This window comes from Alosa pseudoharengus, unplaced genomic scaffold, assembly GCF_046254945.1.
Source record: "Alosa pseudoharengus isolate Yale_2024_CS ecotype anadromous, Long Island Sound unplaced genomic scaffold, YU_APseudo_1.1 YU_APseudo_1.1_scf_19, whole genome shotgun sequence".
NCBI lineage: Eukaryota > Metazoa > Chordata > Actinopteri > Clupeiformes > Clupeidae > Alosa > Alosa pseudoharengus.
In genome coordinates, this window is record NW_027468657.1 from 34,956,770 (window position 1) to 34,982,726 (window position 25,957).

The window sequence follows — 25,957 nt, forward strand, 5'->3', positions numbered from 1 at the left end:
GGCTATCAGCCCTTGGCCTCCCTGCATTGGGGTAGTAATGAGGAGAAGAAAACAGGCTCAGGTTGGGAGGAGAGTGGCAGCAGCAGTAGCATTGTTTTTGTGTACCTGTCCAAGGCTGACAGGGATGGAACTGAATGCCATTACATCTAGAACCTGGATGACCTATGCAGAGGTAGAAAGTGTTGAAGCCAAGATCACCAGCCACAGTAGAAGTCAGACACTGAATATTTATGGATTTATATTGCAGCGGCAGGCAGAATGTCAGTCTGAACTTGCCATTACTGCAACATAGCTACAGGAGGTACACCACATTCAGCATACAGCAACCCAGCATGTCTCTTCACACAGCCCAGTGGTCAGTCAACCAACCGTTCAGCTACTGGAGCTAATGATCAGGAGCAAAAGGAATGTGTCCAGCATCCACCGTGAGGTCAGGGAGTCAGATTAATGTTTGCCATTGACCAATACGGCAGTATTATGTGCTATTTTATCTCTTCATAACATTACAACAATATCTATTTCTATTAAATGCAAACCTAAGGGAATATGTACATAAAGTATGGTTAATTTAGAACATTTGAAACAGAAACAAAAACCCACAGACTAGGTTGCAACAATATAAATTTACATTGCATTGAAAAGCACTCAATAGAGCTCATGGTCTAAACTCCCTGGATCAAAAGGTAAAGCATGAGCAAAACGCAGCTGAGATGGGGAGCCATGGGTTGAGGGTTAGAAGGTGGCGTGTTAGTTTTTGCGATTAAAGTTCTTACTCAGTTGCAAGAGGATAAGTTTATTGATAGAGCCCTCCAATATTAATATGGTTTACTCTATCATTAGCGCTTAGCTTTCCTCACATGTAGTAGAATGTAGTCTTTAACAGCATTGTGTTGTGTTTTTCCTGAACCAGTTTCAATGTCTAACTGTGGGGAAATAAAATCCTCATTGAACTTCTCTTCTTACAACATCTTTGTTTTTGTTTACTTTCATATATTAGCTAATGATTGGCCCTGCTTTCAGACGTTGACATGAGATTAATAGGACATGGCAGGTGCCCGCCCACCTATCAGTGGAGTGGGTGCCATTTGCTGATAAGTTTGAGTAGAAGAGTGGTCTGTGCATGCCAGACTAAAGCATTATCAGTAGACTGGAGGCAGTTGTTGTCAAATATTAACCACGCAACATTAACCTTCTCTGTCCTGTAGACCATTTGTGGACAGTGTTCAATGTTTTGTGCCCAGGTCAAGTTTTGAGTAAATACCCTGATTTCCCCTTTTTAGAAAAAGTGTTCAGTGTTTTGTTTTGTAAAACAGTATTTATGGTGTTATAATTGTAGTTTAAAAATTATCGTTATGGCCTTACCTGGTAAAGATAATAGACAGGGAGAATGCACTCTTGATCTACATGTGTCTACACATTTGACTGAACACTTTGATTCTTGTCTGTAAATGTTCTTAACTAATGCTAATAGCCCTGCTGTGTGATGATGAATGTTACATGCAACATTTAGCCTAATCTATGAATGCATAATGGCATGCCAAAATTACGATTACTAATGGCTCCTCAGTCTGGTTTGCGTAGTTTGGACATTAGATATTTCTGATTATACCATAGTTTACAAATATATCTGGTCAGAAGATATGATTTGATATCAGTGATTTTCAGTGCACCTTAGATACACATAAATAATGCAACAGTTCATGTGTATTTTTTGCAACAACCAACGATTTACAACGATGTCTTTGGAGGAATTTATAGCTCTGCGCTTCAAATTGCTCACATGAAAATACTGGACTTTGTCACCATACAGTATACAGTATTAACACACCAGATGATATTTTCCCTGTAGACCAATGAACTGTAAATGTGACTGTAAATGCAAATATTGCAAAGGAAATACAAAATATATTAACCATAAAAAATCATCACCATGACCTGTTAGGGGCTTTGTATGTTAGTGACCACTGTGTTCGGGTGATTTTTGCATCTTGACCGGCTGATTGTATGACATCCCTTGCATAATGGACAATGGTCCTGTGTCTTAACTCTAATTCTTTAAGAATGATATTAAAGCAACTACATGTGTCACTCTCTAGTCATCTGCATCTGACCATGATAGAGCAGAATGAGGTCTGGCCAGGCCGCGTCTGGCCTTCAGTTAATCTTGCTCTGTGTTGTGAGAGGGAGAGGACAGAGGGAGTGGTAGGTCAGATAAACTCCGATTTCACATTCCATGGCCCTCATATGCAGTTTGTCACAGAGGCCATGTGAAAGCACTAATTCCAGCCAGCAAGTGATCCAAAGAATACTGGACTTTCAGGTGTTTTCGGGATGTGCCAGGTTTTGAGACGTAAAGTTCTGTTAGCGATGTGTAATTGTAAGTTGTGGTCTTTAACACACTTTTCAGTCAGCATGCCTTAAGAAGCTTGACTTCAAACTCAACTCACTGGCTTAGTTTGTCAGGTTTTTGCATGAGGAGTTATCAGCTAATTTGCTTTTTAAAGAGTCTAATAGATTTTGATCATTGTCATTTACACCCTTTTCTTTAAACTGGAAATGTTCACATTTCCCCCCTCATGTCCAAAAAGTGTTACAATATGTGATAATTCTTCTTAGGAATCCTCACAACAGTAAAAAATAAACCATGATAATATAGGAGATATTTGATTGTATAGGCGGGATGTCCAAATCAGGTGACAGTGATAATAAAATCTGGAAGAATGGTCCACCCAGTCTTGTCTGGCTGCTGTTATGGTGGCCAGGCTGCTCGCTAAGCACATTTTTGGATTTGATGAATAAACTGATTAAAAGCAAATATGTATATATTTTAACACAAAACACATTGGTTAAATTAATATTTATAAATAGTTTCCTATTTATTATTGTTTTAAATGTAATGTAGCACACGGGACATTGTTTTGAAATTTAAATCTATGTTAGTTTTATGATATGTCTGGTTCAACAACATTCAAATCTGCACACCCCTAAGTCCACTTGAGAGAAAACAGCATGGGGAACATTAAAGTATGTGGAATCTGCTGACTTGTTGGCGTGTCAACTTGATCCGTTCACAGCCCCCACTACTATTCCAGCCTCTGCTCCTGTGATTCCCAGAGTCTAGAGGCCCCCTCGGCTGAGCAGTGCCAAACAGGGTTGAGAACCAAGCTTGTTTGTGCCCACTAAATATCCATTAATTTATGTTTTCTCATTTTTGTCATTAGTGGCACATAATGCTTTGTCATTGTTAAAAATGTAATAATTCAGCAGATTAGGATTTATTTCTGTATTTAATTTAAAGGTACACTATGGTTTAGATATGTTTGGTGGAGGTCCCTCTAGAGTCGCGATATATTTCTATTTTGCTCTGGTGTTGTAAATAGCAAACTTTTCGTGACTTATCCCCCCTGTACACAATGAAAATGCTTTTGTTGTGGAGGTGAAGGATTAACAACAGGCAAAAACTCACTTCTCACGATATTTGTTGGGCCGCCATTCTTGAAGTTGTATGGCTTGTTTTCTCTGTATAGCGACTCGCTACGTCTATGCTGTATAGCTATGCTAGTTGAGCGATTCACCTATTACAAGTTTGTTTACCATCAAATTGGCTTTATAAAGGTGAAAATCTTGCATAGTGTATCTTTAATTCCACTGTGTATCAACTTGCATAGACTGAATGATTGTCCATGAACATTTGTGTGAACAGGTGTGACATGGACAACCTACAACAGACAGGAGATGTGCAGCATAGGTAATATCAATAACATCAGTTATGAAACCTATAAGCACAATCAGTCAGTGGAATCATTTTAGAAAATATGTCTACAATGTCTAATATCTTGTCCTGTGAATTCATTTTTCTTTTATAGCCTAGAGAGTAGTACCAAATATGATACAAATGTTTCAAACGGGTGACATTCTTATTTGGAGTTATCATTCCTTGAACATGTTCACAGACCTCAAAAATGCACTATGAGTTACAAATAATATCATAGATGTAATGCAGTTGCCGATATTAGGCAGTGTAGTTGTCTGGCAGTGTAGTTGTCAGTGTAGTTGTCTGTAGGACCTGGGCTAGCATGTAGTAGCCCAAAGAGTTGTGGATTCAATTCCCAGCAGTAGTAAAATGTTTTGTCTACTCAACCAAATTATATTACTTTCACAATGCATTACTTCCCATTATTTATTAATGGCTGTAATATCTTTGGTAGAGACTATGAAACAAACTTGTATTTACACATGTATTTATCCCTTTGTTTTACGGAAGGATACCCTTGATCAAGCAACATTTAATGTTGTTAAAGGAAAACTTGGCAAATCAACTTAATAAACCCTTTTAGAAATCATTAACGGTGAACCTCCACATTGTTCTACCCAACTTATGCTAACCGTTTCGCTAGCTTGTAAAGAAATCCATGTGCTTTATCGTTATCTTTTTCCATAGTTTGAAATAGCATAATGCACAACTTCTCCAGAGGGGAAATATAGTTAATCCTGCCAAGTTTCCATTTAAAACTAAAACCTTATTAAGTATGTAAGAAATAATAAAAAAGCATTTGGTATCAAAAATAATTCCTGTTTGAGGTGGTGAAGGCAAGTCCCTCCACTCGGCGGCCATATTGCAACGCTTTTTGGGCACTTATCGGGCATCTATTTCGGCAGAAATGTGTGTGTGCAAGGCTTCACGACACCAATCTTGCTCCAGCGGTGAGATCACAACACATGATTGGTACGATGTCTTCATAACACACCATATTATTGGCTCAATATATATATTCACAACACAGCACATGATTGGCTCAATGTAGTCACATGTCGATGTTTTGCCACGGAAGAGGAGTGATATGTGTAGATGTAACCTGCGTTGTGTCGAACCCGCGAACAGCAGCACTTCGGATCGGGAGGCGAGCATGCTAACAATTGAGCCAATAGCCCAGGCTACTGGCTCGCATGCCAGCAGCACTCTTGAGGCGTCGGAGAGTGAGGTTTCCCAACGTTCCACAAGCACAGCTAAGCTAGCTGGCATCCGTTACATAGACAACTGTTACAAACTAACCCCATGCATATCTATGGAGGATTTTTTGAGCGCTGTGTCTCCTCATTAGAAAGTCTCTGCTCATACCATCTCAAAGTGCATAATTTTATGCTACATGAAGTCTGCATCTCACTTATACATACCATGGTTGTCACACTACAACCTATGCTAATTGGCAGATATAATTTTCATATTTTATCGCTAAAACTGGCTTGTTTGTAAAGCTACGAACTGTGCACCTCACATTGAATATTTTCCTGTCTTATAGGACATCCAAATTTGCTGCAACATTGCCAAAAGTTAACTGCAACTGTTTGCCAGAAACCTAATTTGCATGTGAAAATATAGCCTTGCCGCTAATTTACGGCAACTGTTAGCAAGAAACCTGAAATTTCTGTAAGGGATGTTGTTAAGTGGATGGTGGCTATGGCCAAAACCTAGGTCAGTCATTCATTCCATACCTGTTGTCGCCAAACTTAGGTTAACAAACAAGGTTAACTTTGTGAAATCTTTTTGCAGATTTTTACACACACACACACACACATACACACTAGGCAACACTGTCCATATCCCATAGAAATAGAGTAATTCACCCAAATTGGATTTCCTCTCTTTGTCTGTACTTCAACATCAAAGGTCTAAAATAGTGTTGAGCTGTTTTTACTTCTGCAAGTTGAATTTCTGATGAGTTGAACTTCAAATGGTGGTGAGTGACCTGCCATCAAACCCAGAGGTAGCCGGTCGGCTCTTGGCTGGGTCCACAGGGTTTTCTCAAACAGAAGGCTGAAAAGCAGAGCACTCATAAATCTGGGTAAAGAGTGGGCGGGTGTGCAGGTCTCCAAGCCTGGGAGAATGAGATTTCAATCTGTGCAATTTTTAACATGAGATTGAAAACTCTGATGAGAAATCCAGTTGAAAGGGAAAGGGAAAGACGGATTCCTGGCTGTCTGTGACAAATGTTTTCTTCACACTTTCAGGCCTCATTCATCAAAATGTCAAGTTCTCACTTCCAAGCTAGTAAATAGCAATAGCATAACATGGTTGAGCTGCCTAGGTAACTGCTGCAAGTGTTTCCTCTACTTTCAACATACATAACAGCAGTGGCCTGTTAACATCCGGTCTCCTTTGCTTCGATTAGCAGATTAAAAGACCTGAAGTTATTTGTTCAGCTTGTAATGTGTTGTAGGGTGGATAAGTGCCATTGTTTTGTAACTTTATTGTTTCATGAGACCTGTCATCAGCTTTGTAAACTAAGTTTTGTTGTTTGTATTGTCTGTAATGCCAAGATAGCTTACGCAACATGAAGGAGAGAAACAGAGGAGATATTTCTAGCAGACAAGGAACTATATATTAATTAGATTAGATTAAACTTTATTGCCATTTAGCAGAGCACAGGTTCAGAGCCAATGCAATGTAGTATGTTTATGTATGTAATAAACATACAGTACTGTTAGTATGTTAAATGTTTATAAATCCCTAGAAAGAGACTTGGTAAACTCAGAGCCGCGTACATCTCTGTATGATATGTTATGCCGTCAGTGCAGAGCTGCTAAACTGTTTCGTTGTCTGTAAAGCAATGACAAAATAAACTATTCTATTCTATTCTGTTCTATTCTATATGGCTCTGGGTAAAGTGATCTGGTAAAGCATAGTGGGCTATTACAAATGCAGCATTACAAATTTATTATTTCAAGTTATTTTGTCCAGTTGTGCTGTCATTGATATTTGCAAGAATTCCTCATACCTTTTAGGTTAGCTCACTAGTTTTTAGAGTGTGTCCATGAGAGGACCAGGCAGGGGTGATACATGCCACGTCACTGAGTTTGATGAACCTCGGCCAGTTTCAATGGTCCACCTAAAAATAGTACAAAATTGAAGTCAACATTTTAAATGCAACTTTGGCATAAAACAAGGGTGTCCTAACTCTCCCTGCCTTGTTTCAAATTTTGTACTATTTTGGCTTTTTGAGTTTTTAGGCTGACCATTCAAACTGGCCGAGTTTCACCAAAATCGGTGACGTAGCATGTATCACCCCCTGCCTGCTCCTCTCATGCAGACACTCTTAAACTCTCTACTAGACATGAAAAAATATGTGGATTTGGGATCTAAACATTTTAAGGCAAAATAATAAGTTGATAGATTTAACTTCCAAATATGTAAATTAATGTATCAATATGTTTCAATAATGTATTAATGTTTCAATAATGGCTGTAATACATACTAGTAATAATTTTATTACTTGATGTTATCATGTCAGTTTTATCTCATGTTACTATTTCTACCTGTGATTTCTAACCTGTGCCCCACTCCTGCCATACACGGGTCTTTAGGTCCTCCTCGGGTAGCTGAGAAGGTCAGTCATCGCCAGACGGTGCGTGCTGGTCGCACCATGAAGCTGCTGTGTCCAGTTGAAGGCGATCCACCGCCTCTCATCATGTGGACCAAGGATGGGAGGAATATCCACAGTGGGTGGGTGCGCTTCCGCGTCCTGCAGCAGGCCCTGAAGATTAAGGAGGTGGAGGCAGAGGATGCTGGGACATTCATTTGTAAGGCCACTAATGGCTTTGGCAGCATCAGTATCAACTATACACTCATCGTCATTGGTGAGGCCCTTTACCTTACTATGCCCGTTTGCTCAAGCCCTGCTTTTATAAATCCTATCCCTTGGTTTAGTGTAGGCTACTGTATTACTGAAGTGGACCTACTACATGTAGGTCAAATGGGGGCCATCATTTGAAAGTGTAACAAGTATCACAAAAGAGCTTTGCACAGCAGCAACAGCACAGTAAAATAGTCAGTAATACATTTATTTGATAATAGACAGTGAAATAGGCAGTACTACCTTCATATTATAATAGCCACAAGGCATGGGTGCAAGCAAGCATAAATTGAGAAATTAGTGGGGGTGTGGCAAGCCCTTCTTTATCAATAACATTCAATCATATCTTACATCAACACAGAGCTCAGGAACTGCTCTATAATAGAGCGAATAACACATTTCAGGTGGCAAACTCTATGGTTTACACCAGAGGAGATGGAGATTCTTGTGCGGGATCCATGCCTTCCAGCTGACCTCCTTATTTTGCAGAGGTCAAGAGACAGTCAAGTCAAGTCAAGTCATTCAAGTCACTGAATGAGTTTGGGATTCTGAGAACTTGTGGAACAGTGTAAAACATGGTTCAGTGATGTTGGAGATGGAGAAGGAAGCAAAAACAATAGCTTCTATTAGAGAGGCAAGGCAGGCCAACAGCACTTCACCTGAGGATCTGGCTTCACTATCACTACCACTACCAGCCGTAGATGTGTCAGACTTTGATGGCTTCGCAATAGATTCATTACACATTCTCTGTATTCAGCCAGTGAAGCGGCATTATCTGGGAGGGTAGGGTCTCAGGCTGGAATTTCTGTGAACAGAGAGAGTGGCCATTTCAATGTTACCGCCTCTACATAACATATAAAAGGTGGCCAACAGCAAGTCCTGTCCAGGGTGAGGTCCTATGACCAAACCAATCCAGCAGAATGGGTTTGCTGGCGGTCTGACTAATTCGCAGTGGGTTAAATTGTAGCTGCATGACCTGTGTTTTGATTAATGCAAACAGTGAGAAGGCAGTTAGAGATGTCTGATCTTGAAAGAGAATCCTGATTTTTGATTTTGAAGTGTGGATGTGTCAGGGAAAGAACAGTATATCTTTAAAGTGCAGGACTTTTTTCTTGAGTTTTTTCAGGAAGCACTAAGTATGAGTCAATGGCTGTCCAATCATTCAAGACCTAATTTGGTAGCGTTCTCCACAGAGAACTCTAGCTTAGTCTTGTGACACTACACCCCCACTCTCTTCAAGTCATACACAACCATGCCTCCTTACACACACACACACACACGCACACACACACACACACACACACACACACACACACACACACACACACACACACACACACACACACACACACACACACACACATACACACACACACACTAATCCTAATCCTCTCTACTGACCATAAGAGGGGGAAAGAACAAGGAAAAAGAATGTTAAACATATCCACTTTTAACCCTGAAATGTCACTAAATGTGCCAGTAGAATAAAAAGGTAGTTGTGTACAGATATATGAGATAGAGGATGAAGACAAATCTTGAGGTCAGAGTACAACTGTTCCAACACTGGTTCATACATGTGCACGCTTTGTAGAATCTTTCAACATCACAGGAATACTTAGGATCCCGTGGCTCCCGGGTTACAGAAGAAACAGTGAAATGAATCTGTTTGACTGAAACAAATGTGCAACAGGAGATGTATGCCTCACTGTACTGTTAGAATGAGGTAAATGAGACTAATGTAAAAGCCTTTACAGTTTACTTTATTTCAGCAGTTTTTGAATATGTATTTATTTACCTGTTCTTCTTAAGGCCATACCATAAACTGTAGGATTGTGAAGTCCATTATTAAAATGTAACTTGCAAAAGTACAGTGGGCTTTCCGTGTACACTGTCAGTTGCCAGTTTGCCCTTTTTTTGGAAGTGTCACCTTTTCTTCAACTGCCCCTCCTTTCAGTGTGGGATATAACAATCAGCAATTACTGTACTGTGCAAGTACAGCACTATTAGACTGCAAAATGCCAGTTCCTTAGATTACATCTACTCATAAAACATCTCCTACTACCAGAATTTGGTTTGTTGTTTTAGACAATTACTCTCGAATAGAGGTATCCTCCCACGTTTGATAAGTTAAAAATTGGCATACTGCCTATTTCAAATGCAATATGGTGTTTGCACCTCATAGTGCTGCTTGAATTACTACAGCCTTCACAAGCAAGGAGTTGTGAAAATTCAAGTGAAAGGTACTTAGCAGACACGTGTATCCAAAGCAACAGGGATTCCCAGTGTTGGGTCTAAACCCAGGCTGTGTGGACACTGAATATGCATAAATGGTTGCTTACAGAAGAAACGCCCACATTTTGGCTTTGCCCCGCCCCCAGTGCTCTTTGTGGCCTCCAAGTCACAGACTGAAGTCATAGGCAGAGTACGCGTAGGACTAAAAGTGAGTCGTACATGAAAGAATCTCGCCTAAGTTCATGCCATCGGCCTATGTAGGAATACGGTTTAGCATGTGAACACAATATACAGTAGTTCTGTGTCCCTTGGTTTTTATTATTTTGTGTGTGCATAACCACATTGTAAGCGACAAAACAATTATAATGGAGTCTGTGTTCAAGATATAAAAGAGATATAAGGGAGTTGATGCAGGTGAGCAAGGTCTAAAAAGATAGCAAAACAATGTGGAATGCACACTTAGATAGATAGATAAATAGATAGATACTCCTAGATAGATATTCATCCCAAGGGAAATGTTAGACATCTAGTAGCTTATACAACCATAACACAACAAACACACAAACACACATGTATCTCACTTACATAAAAATCACTCACAGAAATGTAAAAATGTAAAGAGCATGTGAAGTGATTACAAAGGTCTGGTATGAACTGACCCTGTGATGCACTGACCATGATAAGGTGCTATGGTAGAGTGTGTGCAATGGTGGTAGTGCAAAAGTGAACAGTGCAGGGAGTGATAGCTGAATTTAATTTATTTTGTGTACACATTGTATTGAATAATATTTTCTAAAAATGCTCACAGAAGCCACTTTCAGGTTTTGTATGAAGCAGCTGATGGAACTTCTTCGAGCTGATGGAACTACTGATGCTTTTTAGGATGAGCGTTGCATTCATTCATACGCCTAGTCTGCATTGATTGTGCTCAAACATAACGTTTATGACCCTTGGCCAAAAAGTTTAATTTCCAAATACCTAGATATTTTGCAAAAAAAGTACATCTGAAATGTGAAATATGTGTGCATTTGGAAAAGGAGCACTGAAACAAATCGTTTCAAAAACGGACCCAAAGAGTGAAATGGTGTGAATTTCTGAGCGTATAGGCCTCAGTGAAGTAGCACAGGGCTTAAATGCCCCCCCCCTCCGTTCACGTCCTCACGGGGAGTTTGAATACAACAGCTGCCAAGATGAGATCAGCGTGGCAGCTGCGGCCTCCCTCTCTCTCTCCGGGCACTTACTCTCAGCGCTTGCCCACCTTTGATGAGCCGACATGGACCCTGCCATGGCATTTAGTCAGGGCACGGCGTGTTTTCTAATCTCTTTGTTTGCCTGTCTCAAGGCTTGTAATTCAACCCATGGCAGCTGTAGCTTCATGCATACGATGATGTTTATGTGCTACAAGCATGTGCACAACTTGGAATGACTGAGCCGACACGAGGGCAAGTTAGAGTTCTACTGGAATGAAGACTGTATATGCAAGTGGTTCTGTAAATGGGAAACAAATACGATGGTTCGGACTGAGCGATAAACAGTCCGAGTCAATCAACACACATGCTTCCATGACATGGCCGTAATCAGTTGATATGCCCCTCCCTCATTCCAGTCCATTAGTCGGTGACAATGAAAGTTACTTACTTGTAATTTTCAGCCTTTCTATCTCCTCTTCAGTGGCTTTGTGCTTTCTATACTTAAAAAGACTTTTGCAGTGTTTATTCTCCGCCACATATCCAGCATGCATAGATTGAAAGAAACTTTAGATAGAAAGAAACTAAAATGTACAAACTATGTGGAGAAGTCCTGATTGGAAGCTTGACTTTCTTCTTGTCTTACCGTGACACAAGCCAAAGTCTACAGCTGTCACAGGGATATCATTTAAGAAAACAGATCATATTACAACACTAGTATTGCAACCATCTTGGGCCCCTGGAATATCCAGTGATACATAAATGAATTTGGTAACCCTCAGAGTCATGAATTTAATTCTGTAGTATGGTGTCCTATCTCATTTGCAGAGGAAATGAGCAGTAATCTGACCTCCAGTGGTAAGACCCACACTATGCAAGATTTCATTACAAGAGGTTATGTATTATCTCTGCAATGATTATATTTCATGTATGTTCCTAAGTATTTTGATTGACAATAACATTTCATATAATACAATGATTTGTTATTAGTGCCTTCCAGAAAGGAGGGAGTTCTCTATATACTGTACCTGGCACACCTAGCTTGATGCTCAGTACTCATAGCAAGGTAGTACCAGAGATCCTTAAAGGGAATAACTCTAGTTCTTCAAAACTTTTGTGAATAGTTGGTCTGCATTATCCAAGTCGATGATCTGAAATGGCCCTTACATGATGATGCACACACCCAGGACAGTGGGACTTAAAGAGAAAGGTGAATATCCAAATCCGACAGGTTTTACAGAGAAAGGTGAATTAGATTGGAGTGCTTCATTGACCCCTTTTTTGTGACACAACTCATAACCAGCAGGGACACCAGTGTCGACTGTGTCTGTCAAATACAAATATTGTATTTCAATGACAAAATGGATGGAAGTTTGAATTTGACATGCAATAAATGAATGTAATGTTTCCTCAAAAGGTGAACATGGGGAGAGGGACCATGGTAAGGTTTAAAACTCTTTAGAATATATTTACCACTATTTACTAGAGATAAAAACACATGTACTGTAAATGTGACTATTATTCAAAACTCTGGAATCACACAGAAACATTTAACGTTTCAACATTTAGAATTTTACAATTTTCAACAGTATACTATTTTTGTAGTTGAATTTGTGCTTTATGGGGAAAAAATCATCTAACTTTGGGAAAACAACCACTGTTTAAAATGACTTTCATGATTAAAATATCAGAGCATTGCAGAATCACTAAAATACTTGACATTGGCATCCAAAGAATTAAACTAATAATATCCAAAGTGATGCAGTGCTTTGTTTATTACTATTGGATTGTCAGGCCTGGTTATGTAGGTGCTCCACAGTCACTAACCAATCATAAATGTATCGAATAAATTGAAGAACAAATCACAGATTTTTATTTTTCTGAATTGGTGCCTTTGATTACAGAGTGTTGAAGTGTGCACTCTTTGGAGGGAAATAATTGGGGATTGATCTTTTGCATTATTGTACAGTGGACGTTTTGGGAGACAAACGTTTGGGATTTTGAGGAGCAGAAGGGTCAGAGTGTATACAGCTCCAAATCTGGGCCTGGGATTTCATTTCACTCATGTCTGTTCATGAGTGTCTGAGTTCACGTGGGCTGGCTAGGCCCCCACATCCTGGTTCTGCATCACTTACCACAAGGAAGAACTGAGAGAGAGGGAAGAAAGGAGGGAGTCGGAATGACATTCCAGTCTGTTTTTGTAAAAGAGTTTGTCGTAAAAATAACAGCAGTTTGTGCGTTTTATTTATACAATTAAATATGTGCCACCTTAATTGTGCAATAATGTATGCACATGAGTTAGAACTTAAAGGTTTGCAAGGTAGACGAGTAGGCAAAGTACAGCATTGTTCATTACATGCAGTGTGATATTTTTGGTATTCTGTACTGGTTACATTAGCTAAACCCAGAGTCAACCTGATCCCAAGAGATTCCCTCAAACCTGTTCAATAACCAATTGTTTGTTGGAGTGCTTTGGGTTGCACTATGTGCATGTTAAATGCGCTTTAAAAATAAAACTGACTTGACTTGACAATCATATTAAAAAGCAAAGTAAATAGCAAAGTAGATATCCAAACTTGAAGCAAAAGGAGAAGGGAACGGATGAGGGATGAGAGCAATTCATAGGTTCAAAGTTTCAAATCAACAGGATTTATGTGAGCAGATGTATAGAACTCTGGTCATGGTCCTGGAACTCCTCACAGGAATCCTGCAGCAAACAGCCCTCTGTGTTCCCCACTGGATAGGGAGAGAGGACACAGTTGGCAGGGAGTGAGCTGCTGAGATCCAGATCAGTTGTGCTCAGAGTTACTGCATGGTAATGAGCTGGGGCCTCATGTAGAAACACACACACATGTTATATGCACTTATTTTAATACTCTCGGTCAGATGTATCATGCATGAAATGAACATTAGATTGAAGTAGCAAATGGACCGCTATCCATATCCCATAGTTCTGACTGCATGATTTGACTCTGACTTTATACATACAGTATTGTGGTGCACTTTACTGTTGAACAGTTGAACTGTGAACAGTTTTCCTAAATGTGATTTAGAAAATAGCAATACATCACCCTGATTACAGTATTGCAATATATTTTAATATTGCATTGTAACCCTTATCATAATGCATGTCTAATCACCAGATTTTTGCCAATGCACTCTGTGTATGACATACTCATCTGTAACATATTTGAAATGATTTCACAGTATGGGAAGAGAGGTGTCGTTTTCAAAGGCGACACAGAGTGATCAATATGAGATATGTTAATTTGGTAAAGCCCCATGCTCTCCTTGATGTGTCCTCAAATTTCACTGAGGCCGCTTTGAAGAGGGGTGTGTGTGTGTGTGTGTGTGTGTGTGTGTGTGTCTGTGTCTGATATGGAGGCATGGATGTTTGATCAACATTATGTACATAAAAGGTGTCCTGTAGATGGCAGTAGATGAAAGACAGCAACCAGGGTGATGTGCTGCTAAAATGACATATAAAGTATAATGTTGATGGGCAATTCCACGGAAAATGGACTTTTTGTCACATCCATAACGGCAGTGAAATGCCTTGGCATTTGTATGATGTGAATGATAACATTCATTTTTTGTGCATTTTTTCTCATTTACATTCATCAGCCAAAAATAGAAAATGCTCAAATTTCATGTAATCATTCACATCATACCATACCATCACATTTTATTGGCGTTATGGATGTGACAAAAATTCAATTTTCCATGGAATTGCCCTGATGTAATATATAATTAAATATAGCATGAGAGTCATTCCGTGTGAAATCACCCAATTTCAGCACAATTTGGCAGGTGACCCTCTCCGAAAAAATCTGAAAAAAATTACAGGTGTTTGTAGACCAAATCCATGCATAGATCTTAAATAGTATATCTGGATAACTAATCGTTGCAAAACTACAGCCCTTTGAAACTTCAAGTCATTTTAAGCATTGTGGTGAACAATCCTTTTTGTTCAACTTCCAGCATTATTGGCTCTTTTGGTATTTCACACACATTAGTGAAACTATGTGAATAGAAGTACATTTTCCTGTTGAATTAAAAAATCCAATCGGATCAGACGTATCTTGTGTACTTTCCCCTCTGCAAAGCTCTGAAAATGGCTATAAATTCATAATGTTAAAAGACATCATCACTTTTGAGGGCTTCTCATTCAGAAAGTATGTGACACAAATTCATCAGATTTTTTTCCTACACATATATGTATTATACGGTCCTGTCCATGCATTAACTTTGGTTGTTATCATTTTCATATTTTCAGAGCATTTTTTTAAAATTGGGCCTGATTTTCAAAAAGCCTGTTTTCATCTTCTCATTTCACCACGTGGACAGTTAACAGGATTTTTTTAAAATTTACCATATATCATTCTGTATGTGAGGATCATCTGCCCAAAATTTGGGCTTGTTGCTGAGTTTCTTCATTGAGATAAGATTTTTTTAAAATATTGTCTATAAATCAACTGAATTTGTACTGGATCTGCAGTACCACTTTGCACCACATGTGGTGCTCTTTTAATACAATGGAAGTCAATGGAAGAGTAACGGCTCCCACACACAGCTGCGTGCATCGCGTTGCTGGAGACGCATCCCATTCACTTTAAATGGGCTCACGTGATCCGTTGCCAAACTGAATTGTGGGTCCGTCGCGTCGCGTTTCTCCCGCCGCTCGCGTTGAGGAGTTCAGCTGTTGCTGCACCGACAGACGGCACCGGCCAATCAAGCCAATCTACGGACGGCACCAACCAATCACATTACGGTTTTACTTCAAGTCATTTGCATAGCTACCGTCGGGAACACCCACTGGCATGCGTTGACGGAACGCAGCTGTGTGTGGGAGCCGTAAGAGAGTCACTTGTTTGCTGCACATATCCAATCTAAACACACAGTTTATGGTTCATAGTTGAATTGGTCCAAATAATTATTGCAACATGAACAACATACTACTCATACATAAATCTTATCTAGAGAAAATAAACTGATCAAGTAAATTATACACACATAAGACTGACTGGTCATCATACATGCAGCAAGAGGATTTAGCATAATTACCATCTTTGTAATGAGTTTTCTACACCAGCTTTAACCTATCAGTGCCTATGTGAGTACTTTAATAATTACTAGCCAACTGGTTAGGCAAAGTCTATATCCATCGTCAAATGCATGGGATGCAGTCCTCTTTGATACATAGACAAAGAGCATCAATATGGAGATCAGTGCTTCGTCTCCATGTCATCTGGGAAAGAAGTTGGAAAATGAATGACATAAAGGAACATATTCAAGAAACAATGGGTTTCTAAAATTCAGTTCATCAAGGTATTTCACTTGATGAAGATGACCATGTGTGTTTTCATCACAAGTATTCATAACAAGGTTTGAGGACTCGTGGATCGATCCAAGAGGCATTTGTAAAAAGATGATAAATCGTTAGTATTGTATGCATCTGACAATGTACAGAATTTTAGAAACCCCTTTTTACTTGAACCATATGAACCATAAACTGTGTGTTTAGATTGGATATGTGCAGCAAACAAGTGACTCTCTTACTCTTCCATTGACTTCCATTGTATTAAAAGAGCACCACATGTGGTGCAATGTGGTACTGCAGATAAAGTACAAATTCAGTGGATTTATAGACAATATTTGTAAAAAATCTTATCTCAATGAAGAAACTCAGCAACAAGCCCAAATTTTGGGCAGATGATCCTCACATACAGAATGATATATGGTAAAATTTAAAAAAATCCTGTTAACTGTCCACGTGGTGAAATGAGAAGATGAAAACGGGCTTTTTGAAAATCAAGCCCAATTTAATAAAAATGCTCTGACAATATGATAATGTTAACAACCAAAGTTAATGCATGGACATGACCTTATAATCCATACATGAGTGGGAAAAAAATCTGATGAATTTGTGTCACATACTTTTTGAATGAGAAGCCCTCAAAGGTGGTGATGTTTTTTCACATAATGAATTTATAGCCATTTTCAGGGGGGAATTACACAAGATACACCTGATTTGATTGGATTGTTAAATTCAACAGGAAAATGTACTTCTATTCACATAGTTTCACTAATGTGTGTGAAATACCAAAAGAGCCAATAATGTTGGAAGTTGAACAAAAAGGATTGTTCACCACGATGCTTAAAATGACTTGAAACTTCAAAGGGCTGTAGTTTTGGAACCATTAGTGATACAGATATACTATTTAAGATTTATGCATAGGTTTGGTCTACAAACACCTGTGAGTTTTTTCAGATTTTTTGGGAGAGGGTGACCTGCCAGCCACTGGGTGATTTGACACGGAATGACCCATGATGCAGTTATGAACCGGAGCATCATATGAATATTTCTTTGAATACCAGTGACAAATTGCTCTGTGGGGCCCATGGAAAGGTTAGTCTCTGTGCTGAATTTATGAGGCTGTGAGGCTGGAAAACTGAATTTTTGAAGGCAATCCCTGAACAAGAAGAGGAAACACTTAATGCACGGTCAGTCCTCAGCTAGCCGCACATGTTTATCTGTGCCAGAAGCAGCACAGGACTGAGAGCTTAAAGAAGTGTAATATTACTTCATATGTTTAGTCTAATCTAGGACATGTTATACAAGTAGCATGATGTTTTCTTTCTTATACCCAAGTATTTTTAAGGATGTACTGATTTTTGCAAAAAGGCTGATATCTGGTGCAAACCTTCAGCTATCCAATAGAGAGATTTTTGTAAAGTGTCAGTAAGTATCAGAGAAGTGCAATGTGAGCTCAACTTCAATGGATGTGCAAATACCTAAAATGTATGTATTATTGAGTCTTCTGTTGACATTCTGTAGGCAATGAATTTGTCAAGTTATCATTATTTTTCATTCTTTAGTAGTGATGCCATTAGTTTAGTTGTTAGGTCTGTATTATGACTACATTATGAATTGTGAAAGTTGAAGGCTGGCTGTTAATAAAAAGCTGTGTAACTGCTGTCACAGTAATAGTTTCCAGAAGCTCAGGGATGGAAATTGTGTAAATCCCAGGGGGGTTGTGAGCTGGAGCCAGCAGCGTGTGCACCATGTGCTCTCCTTTCTTAAACCTCAAATGTGTGTATTGGTGTAATTGCACTAGATCTCACATTTCACAGCCAATTTTGCCAAGACACAAACTAGTAATTGTATAATAATGAATGCACTACATTTACAACTTTGAAGAAATGCTAAATACATCTGCTTTTTGTCAAAGTTTGGAATTTTACAGAGCTGATTGTTTGGATTGTTACTTAACACTTAGGTCCACTGGATGTAGACTTGGATCCACAGTAGTTAAAATAGATACAGCAGTCTACAAAACAATAAGGTTCAGCTGAAACTGAAATAAGAAAGATTTTAATATTCCTACAGCAGTACTGCCCGACTCACATTTCAACAGACAATCCCCAAACCAGGTTCTTCCACATGAAACCTTGGAGAACTTAAACTATGGCAATTTGTGCATGAACAGAGACTTGAGACTCAGATTTCAGGTTACTCAGTGAGCTCTCTGGGGCAGTCTGCTCTGCAAAAGGGAATGCAAACACATAGAGAGGTTATGCAAACACCTCTGTCATACAAACTCATTGCAGCTACAGAGCCAGAAGAGTCCGTAAATCTGGGAAATATGTTGTAGAATGCCCTTGTTTCATGGCGCCTCAATGAAAGAGAGACTTTGGTTTGTTTTATTTAGAAATCTGATTATCATCATGCTGCTTTTGTGTGCTGACTTTTCCAGTATACATTTGAGAGTTTATGTATATGAGGGTGTTAAAGCTGACAAGCTCCACATTTTTATTTTGTAAAACTGAATAACTCAACCTTTTGGAAGGGTTTATAATAACCCAGAGTTTCCAAGAGCTAAGACTTGTATCAGAAAGTAAGATGAATAGGCTGTATATTTTGAAAAAAAAAAAACCTTTCAGTTCAACCAAGCAAAGAACTTGTAAGTAGCCAAGAATGTCTTAAATTGTGAATCTCTTAAACAGAAGGCACTTTGGTCTTATACCCTCGGCATAACGCTAAGTTTACAGTACAGTACATGCCATTTATAATTATTGTTTTTGTATATTTATGAATTTTTCTTTTTTCAATAACATGAATTTGAAGCAAGAGATCATAAAAGTTACTACTGTTGAAGGCAGAGTTGGTCACTAGTTATGTTTCCTCTATCTTGCTGTCTGCAGAAGACTCAAGCACAGGGAAGGAAACACCAAGTACAGTGGGAAGCTTGGACTACTCAACCCAACTGGCAGGGAAACAGGGTAAGGTAGTAATTTGTGTTGTATGTATGATAGCATATAATTGAATTTGTTTGACAAAGGGCAAAGAGTTATGTCAACAATTAATGTATCCTACAATGAACACATGGTTTGTATTTCTGTGCAAGTTCTATTCTTCTGGCCTCTGGCGATTGTAGGCCGAGCAGCCATGTATTTTCCACCAGGCTAAAGAGGAGACTTCACATTAGTATGCAATAAAAAAAGCTTTCCATCTTAAATGAATACACAAAACAAAGCTGAGTTTTCTGTTTTGTCAAGTACGACCCAGGTTTACCCAGCCAACAAAAATGCGCAAACGGGTGATTGCAAGGCCTGTTGGGAGTTCGGTACGGCTCAAGTGTGCTGCTAACGGGAACCCGCGGCCAGAAATCATGTGGCTAAAAGACAGCAAACCTTTAACCCCTGAGGAGATTGGTGAAGGCCGTAAGAAGAAGTGGACCCTTAGTCTGAAGAACCTTACCCCAGAGCATAGTGGCAAGTACACTTGCCATGTATCAAATGGTGCTGGGGAGATCAATGCCACCTATAAAGTGGAAGTCATACGTAAGTCAAGAGCTATTTGACACTTGCTTTTGAGTGTTTGTTTTGTGTCTCATGATTCAAAGGCTTGTAAGTACTTAAGTTTTTAATGGCATAACAGTCATAATACAACATTAAATAAGATTATAAAGTGGTAGCCACTCGTGTCACTTGCTAATAGTTTTAGATAGGCATCATCAGACGAGACATGTTTTAAGATTAAGATTCAATTCACTTGAAATTAACTTCCAGCTGTGTGCGCTAACAAAGACTAGTTCTTAGAGATGAAACAGAATCAACCTTGTACTTGGTTTCTTTCATAGGAGTCCAAGCGCATTATTAACACAGAAAATAAATAAACTTGTTTCAGACTGTTAATCATTTGAAATACTTAGAACACTGTTATTGATATTCCAGAGCGAACAAACTCCAAGCCCATTTTAACTGGTACACATCCAGTGAACACCACTGTATCCTATGGTGGGACCACGTCTTTCCAGTGTAAAGTCCGTAGTGATGTCAAGCCAGTCATCCAGTGGTTGAAGAGGGTAGAGCCTGGTGATGAGAGCAAATATAATTCCACCATTGAAGTTGGTGATCATCGCTTTGTTGTGCTGCCCACTGGTGAAGTGTGGTCTCGACCAGATGGCTCCTACTTGAATAAGCTACTCATCACCCGTGCAAAAGAGGAAGATGCGGGCATGTATATTTGCCTTGGTGCCAATACCATGGGCTACAGTTTTCGCAGTGCATACCTTACAGTGTTACCTGGTAAGCCAAAAAATCTGCTGTCTAATGACCATTCAAAAACCTTACAAAATGTGAAAAGATATTTCTGTAAAAAAAACCGTGACAGTAACATTTGTTATACTTTATATATTTGTTAAGTCACAATGTTAAAGGGGTTTCAAGCTCTGGGGTCTATAAAGCGTCTTGAGACAATTTTAGTTGTTGTTGTTGCCATATAAGTTGATAAAATTGAAGTGAATTATTCACATTATATCACTTATTCTTAAAACATTTTTGTACAGTGACATTGTTTTTAGAATTAAAGAACTAAGTCTATGAGAATTGTTTTTTAATCAGGGCAGCAGTTTTCAGATTACATTATGTGCTCACATAATTGCAAAAGGGTTCTCGACAGAAATGGCTGATTTATAATGCAATATCTACATTGTCCATTATCAGCAACCATTCATCAAATGTTGCAAAGGCACATTCTGTTTACTAATCTGGTATCAATCTGGAACCCTTTTGCAATTATGTAAGCACACAATGTAATATGAAAACTGCTGCACAGATTAACAAAATAATGCAAATTATCTCAGTTGGTATTCTGTCTAGAATGGAGTAGAATGGAAATTTCTAAGTGTCTCCAAACTTTTGACTGGTAGTGTGTATATATATATATATATATATATATATATATATATATATGTTTATGTTCCTTCCATGTGTAGACCCCAGCCCGCACCACTATACTATCCCCACGGCGATGTCCCCCAGCCTACCCTGGCCCGTCATCATCGGTATCCCTGCTGGAGTGGTCTTTATTCTTGGTACTATCCTCCTTTGGCTTTGCCAATCCAAAAAACAATGTTCCCCCGGCACCACTGACACAAGCCAGGTAATGCCAAATCAGAATCGCCAACCTCCTCGCGATTGGGGTCCATGTACATTGTCTGCCAGTGACAAGGAACAGATGGGTTCATTTAGTTATGAGGAGTATGTGGCCCAGCAACAGCAATGTTTATTGCCCCAAGGAGGTGCACCCAAAGTCTACCCAAAGATCTACACGGATATCCACACACATACTCACTCACATGTCGATGGTAAAGTACATCAGCACCAACATATCCATTATCAGTGTTAAGCACCCTGAGGCCAACCTCACTCTAAATGTCACACTGTGAATCACACTGTTTAAGAAACCATCAACTGACTGAAGCTACAGACATGTTTTTCTATAATTTCATCCAATAATTCAGTCATTTCGAACTTGCTCTCACCTGAAACCATCTGATCAAGACCTACAATCATTGACATCTGGAGAACGTTTCATAGATGACATCAAGACAAGCAAAATATAGCAAAAAGGAATGAATGGAATGGAATGACTTTTCCTGGCAATCCACTCAAAAAGTACATGAATGGAATCAATGAATGTATAACATTGCCAGATCTTCACAAGTTGCATAATGGATACCACAGAGGTTAATTTACTTTCTGATCACTATTAATAATCAGTATGCTTTATGATGACTCGAGTACAATAATTTCTGGTTTTCCCAGGAAATCTGTGATGCAGTTCACATAAGCTGAATAATGACTGTTGACCTACAAAACACCGCTTTTACCCAGAACATTGGCAGCTTGTAGTATGGATACTTTACATTGTACACGTTACCGTCTGGGATCCACAGTACTTCTGATATTGTAATATTCTTGAAAATGTGTTTGGTTTAGAAGAGTAATGATGAGTCATGGTTCATGTCAGCACTAATAATGCTGACATAAATGACTTTCATCACATTATTTTTTTAATATAGGGTTACAGTTTCCCTTTATGTTCTTTGCACTTTCAGAGATTTAGCTGGGTCTGATAATGTTTGGAAAACTTACGCATATAACAGTGGCTATTGGACCAGATGCTACAATGTTTCTATCTGACCAAAATAAGCACTATCTATGTTTTGGTAAAATACCCTGGTTATTTGTCCTAATTACTAACTTGCATTGACTGAATATAGGGAATGAATATTAACTATCTCCCTCTAAAATAGTCTATTAGGTGAATTTATTATTAGCCTACTTTTGCACTGTTGGTAGGTCGTTAACAGCTATTTAACAGAAGGGAGAAGACTACTTTGCATGTCACACTCATTTGGTGCCCTTTATTCTGGACTATGTGTTGATGTGGTTACTGTAGTAAAGTTTCAATTGAGTCAGTAGGTATATGCCATTTTGTAAAAATGTACAGTAAATAACTCAAAAATCCAAAATACTTCCTTTTACATAAACTATATCACATGTTGGACAAAATGACCATCAACATGTGCTTTCTGGGACCATGTTTGGAACCTTCATCTCCATAAATCTTGAGTTCACTAGGGTTCATACCATCAATACTACAGTGCTTATCAAGCTGAGATATATTTGTATTTCATGCTGTAACAAACAAGCACATTTGAATAAAAATACATTTTGTACTTGAAAGGTTGCCATCTCATTGTTTTGTCAGGATCTGGTCCAATAGTCACAACCCAATACTCATACATGCTCTCACTTTTGGATACATAGGTGTTCCTTATACTCAAAAAGGTGTTACCATACTTACCCCTTTTGAATGTGCGGTTATACTTTTGCTAATATCAAAAGGTATTATCTGAACCACTAAATGAAACAGCATAAAATCATTTGATAGCTTTATTAAGTCTTAAAACACTTTTCAAAATATGGCTAATGTGGATTATGAGACTGAAATCAGAATGGACAACTATGGTATCCAATTTTGAACAGTGATTATAAAGCAAACATGAATTTATTTGTTAAGCAAGAAATGTTACATGAAATGGGGCATTACTGTAGTACTTGTTGAAATCACAAATACAGAATTTGTTGGATTGTGTGAACATAAGCTATATACTGCAGCACACATCAGATGTACACAAGTTGTCTTGGGACAGTGTCCTGGTAAATATCATATATGCATCATCTAATATACAATATTAATGGCATTATTTTATCATTTAAACCCATGCTATAGTGTCCTGTCAATGTGCTTTTGAAAAGAATACGGTTTGTGCTGACAAACACAAGCTACTCCTGCAGTTTCTTTTGATGAGTTCTTGTGTTCCTCTTTCTATGATTGAAATATCTAAAAGTATTTAAAAGTTAATATTTCAATGTTTAATCAATTAATGAAATGAAATAAAATCAATCCATTAAATCAGTGTTTGATGGGTGAAAATTATAATGGATGTGCCATGTGAAACATACTTTTAATTTAATAGATGCAAATATACAGTAAGACTGTGAGCCTTAAGACTGCAATAATGCAGCTGAGGATGAACTGCAGTGATAGCACTTCTTAAAATACACACACTACTGTGATTTGGGGTGTCTCAGTGCAATTATAGATCTACTTATGAACTAATGGTCAGACTACCCACCTTGTTCCTTGTTTTAAAGCATGTTTGGGGAGCACTGCAGAAGCAAAACTTAATTTATAAATGCTGTAAAACGGCTTGTGAATAAAACCACCAAAGCCACATGTTCACACTGGGAGGTTTCCACTGCTCAGACCCTCTTAATCATTTTATGCATTATTTGTTATTTGTAATGCTAAAAATGCTGATCCCCCCCCCCCCCACCTCTTAGTCGCCAAGTTGATTTGAGACAAGCTGTTGTTGACATTACGTTGTGTGTATTTCAAATACGATGTCAAATGTTTTGAAATTATTCAGGGATATAAGCTGATAAATAAACATATCTTTCTTCTTAACATCATGTGGACACTACAACTTTTTGACAAAGGAAATCATCATGATATAGCTAGTTAAGAAATCAGTGATGAAGGCTATTTTAATGCACAGAATAAATAGATTGTTTAAAAGGACAAATCAATAGGTTTGCCATTTTCTTTTACTGTTGTTCCATTTGCCAACCATATTCAAGAGGCCCCCTGGTGGCTGGGACCTTGTGTTAAAGGCTCTACAATGACCACATGAAGGCCCTTGAAAGATAGAGCATACTGATGTTACTGGGATTTTTTAAAGTTATCATCTAATCCCCCATTCAATTGTTAGGAAATGTCAAGACACAAGTGGCAAGAAGCTGTAATCATTTGTAAGCCTTTATACCACAATGTAGATACTTTGTTTTAGAACAAAACTGATGTTTTCAGAGCCTATGAGAGAACAGAGTGGACAGATACCTGTCTGACCTGGAAAATCACTGCATGCCTGACTAATTAAAAATAAAGAAAACAACAAAAGTGTTTGTTACAGACATTGCCAAACTTTTGTAACAATTACCTTTCTATTAGGTTCTACCACATTTACAGTATATCCAATATACTATCTAAGGTGACCACAATATTTTTAGGCCAATCTCATTATGGGCCAATTTAGGCCAATTACATTGCAATATTCAGCTTTTAAGAAACTGTATATGTCCCTACATTGCAATTTAAAGTCAACTGCTGATTAAGTGCAGGTGAGTGATATATACATTAGATATAATATTATGACAATCTGTTAATCATTTTAATCATAACAAAATAATATATTTACACACATTGTTATGTGCCACACTTTATGTCACATGTTGCTACAGCATTTGGACCTCTATTTGCTTTACTGCACTTCAGTTTAATGGTCCCTGATGTGTTATGTTACTGGATGCAATGACGACAGGGAAGAATATCTATAGGGAGGTTTAAACACAGGGGTTTCCCATGATGCATCTCTGGGATTCATCAGGTTCAGGGGTTGATTCATCAGTCCATCTTTCAAGCTACAAGAAAACTCCCGGCTAGAGAGAGAAAAGACAACAGTATTATCTGGACCGACGAGATTGTTAATAAAAATATTTGACATTTCCATTTGTGGCCGTTATATTTGAGATTGAGCACTGATTGGGTGAATGAATCAATTACCTACCTTTTGATTACATATCTATGATGATAACTCACAACCCCTTCAAAGTAATATTTGTAATTGTTTCTGTTCTGTTCTATGTGATTTGTACGGAGCCCCTAATGTGCTCACGTGCGCACATGAAAGTTTCACGTGAGCACAGGAAACTTTTGTGTGCGCACGCAAAACCTTCTCATGAAAAGTTTATCTGAGAAGCTCTCATAGAGAAGAGTATGAAAAGCTGCAGGGCTCATCGATGGAACAGGGGACTTGTAACAAAACAGGAGTTTCCTGTATAAGTTAGCAATGAACTTAAACGATAGATAGATAGATAGATAGATAGATAGATACAGTCTTTATTGTCCCATAGGGATAATCATTGTGGTACGATGCATCCATGTGGCAGCTGAAGCATCACTGTTTCCCAAAACTTTCCAACCACCACAGT

General features: G+C 38.5%; 1 protein-coding gene across 1 annotated transcript in view; it reads left to right on the plus strand.

Annotated features, from left to right (window-relative positions):
- Window positions 1-24,339, plus strand: part of fgfrl1a (fibroblast growth factor receptor like 1a) — a 28,642-nt gene extending 4,303 nt beyond the window's left edge. Inside the window, exons 3-7 of the mRNA XM_076292602.1 lie at window positions 7,363-7,635; window positions 19,256-19,333; window positions 19,610-19,894; window positions 20,288-20,641; window positions 21,331-24,339. Of these exons, the coding sequence (XP_076148717.1) occupies window positions 7,363-7,635; window positions 19,256-19,333; window positions 19,610-19,894; window positions 20,288-20,641; window positions 21,331-21,743 (1,403 nt within the window). The 3' untranslated portion in view covers window positions 21,744-24,339. The remainder of the gene's footprint in view (window positions 1-7,362; window positions 7,636-19,255; window positions 19,334-19,609; window positions 19,895-20,287; window positions 20,642-21,330) is intronic.
- Window positions 24,340-25,957: the final 1,618 nt, after the last annotated feature.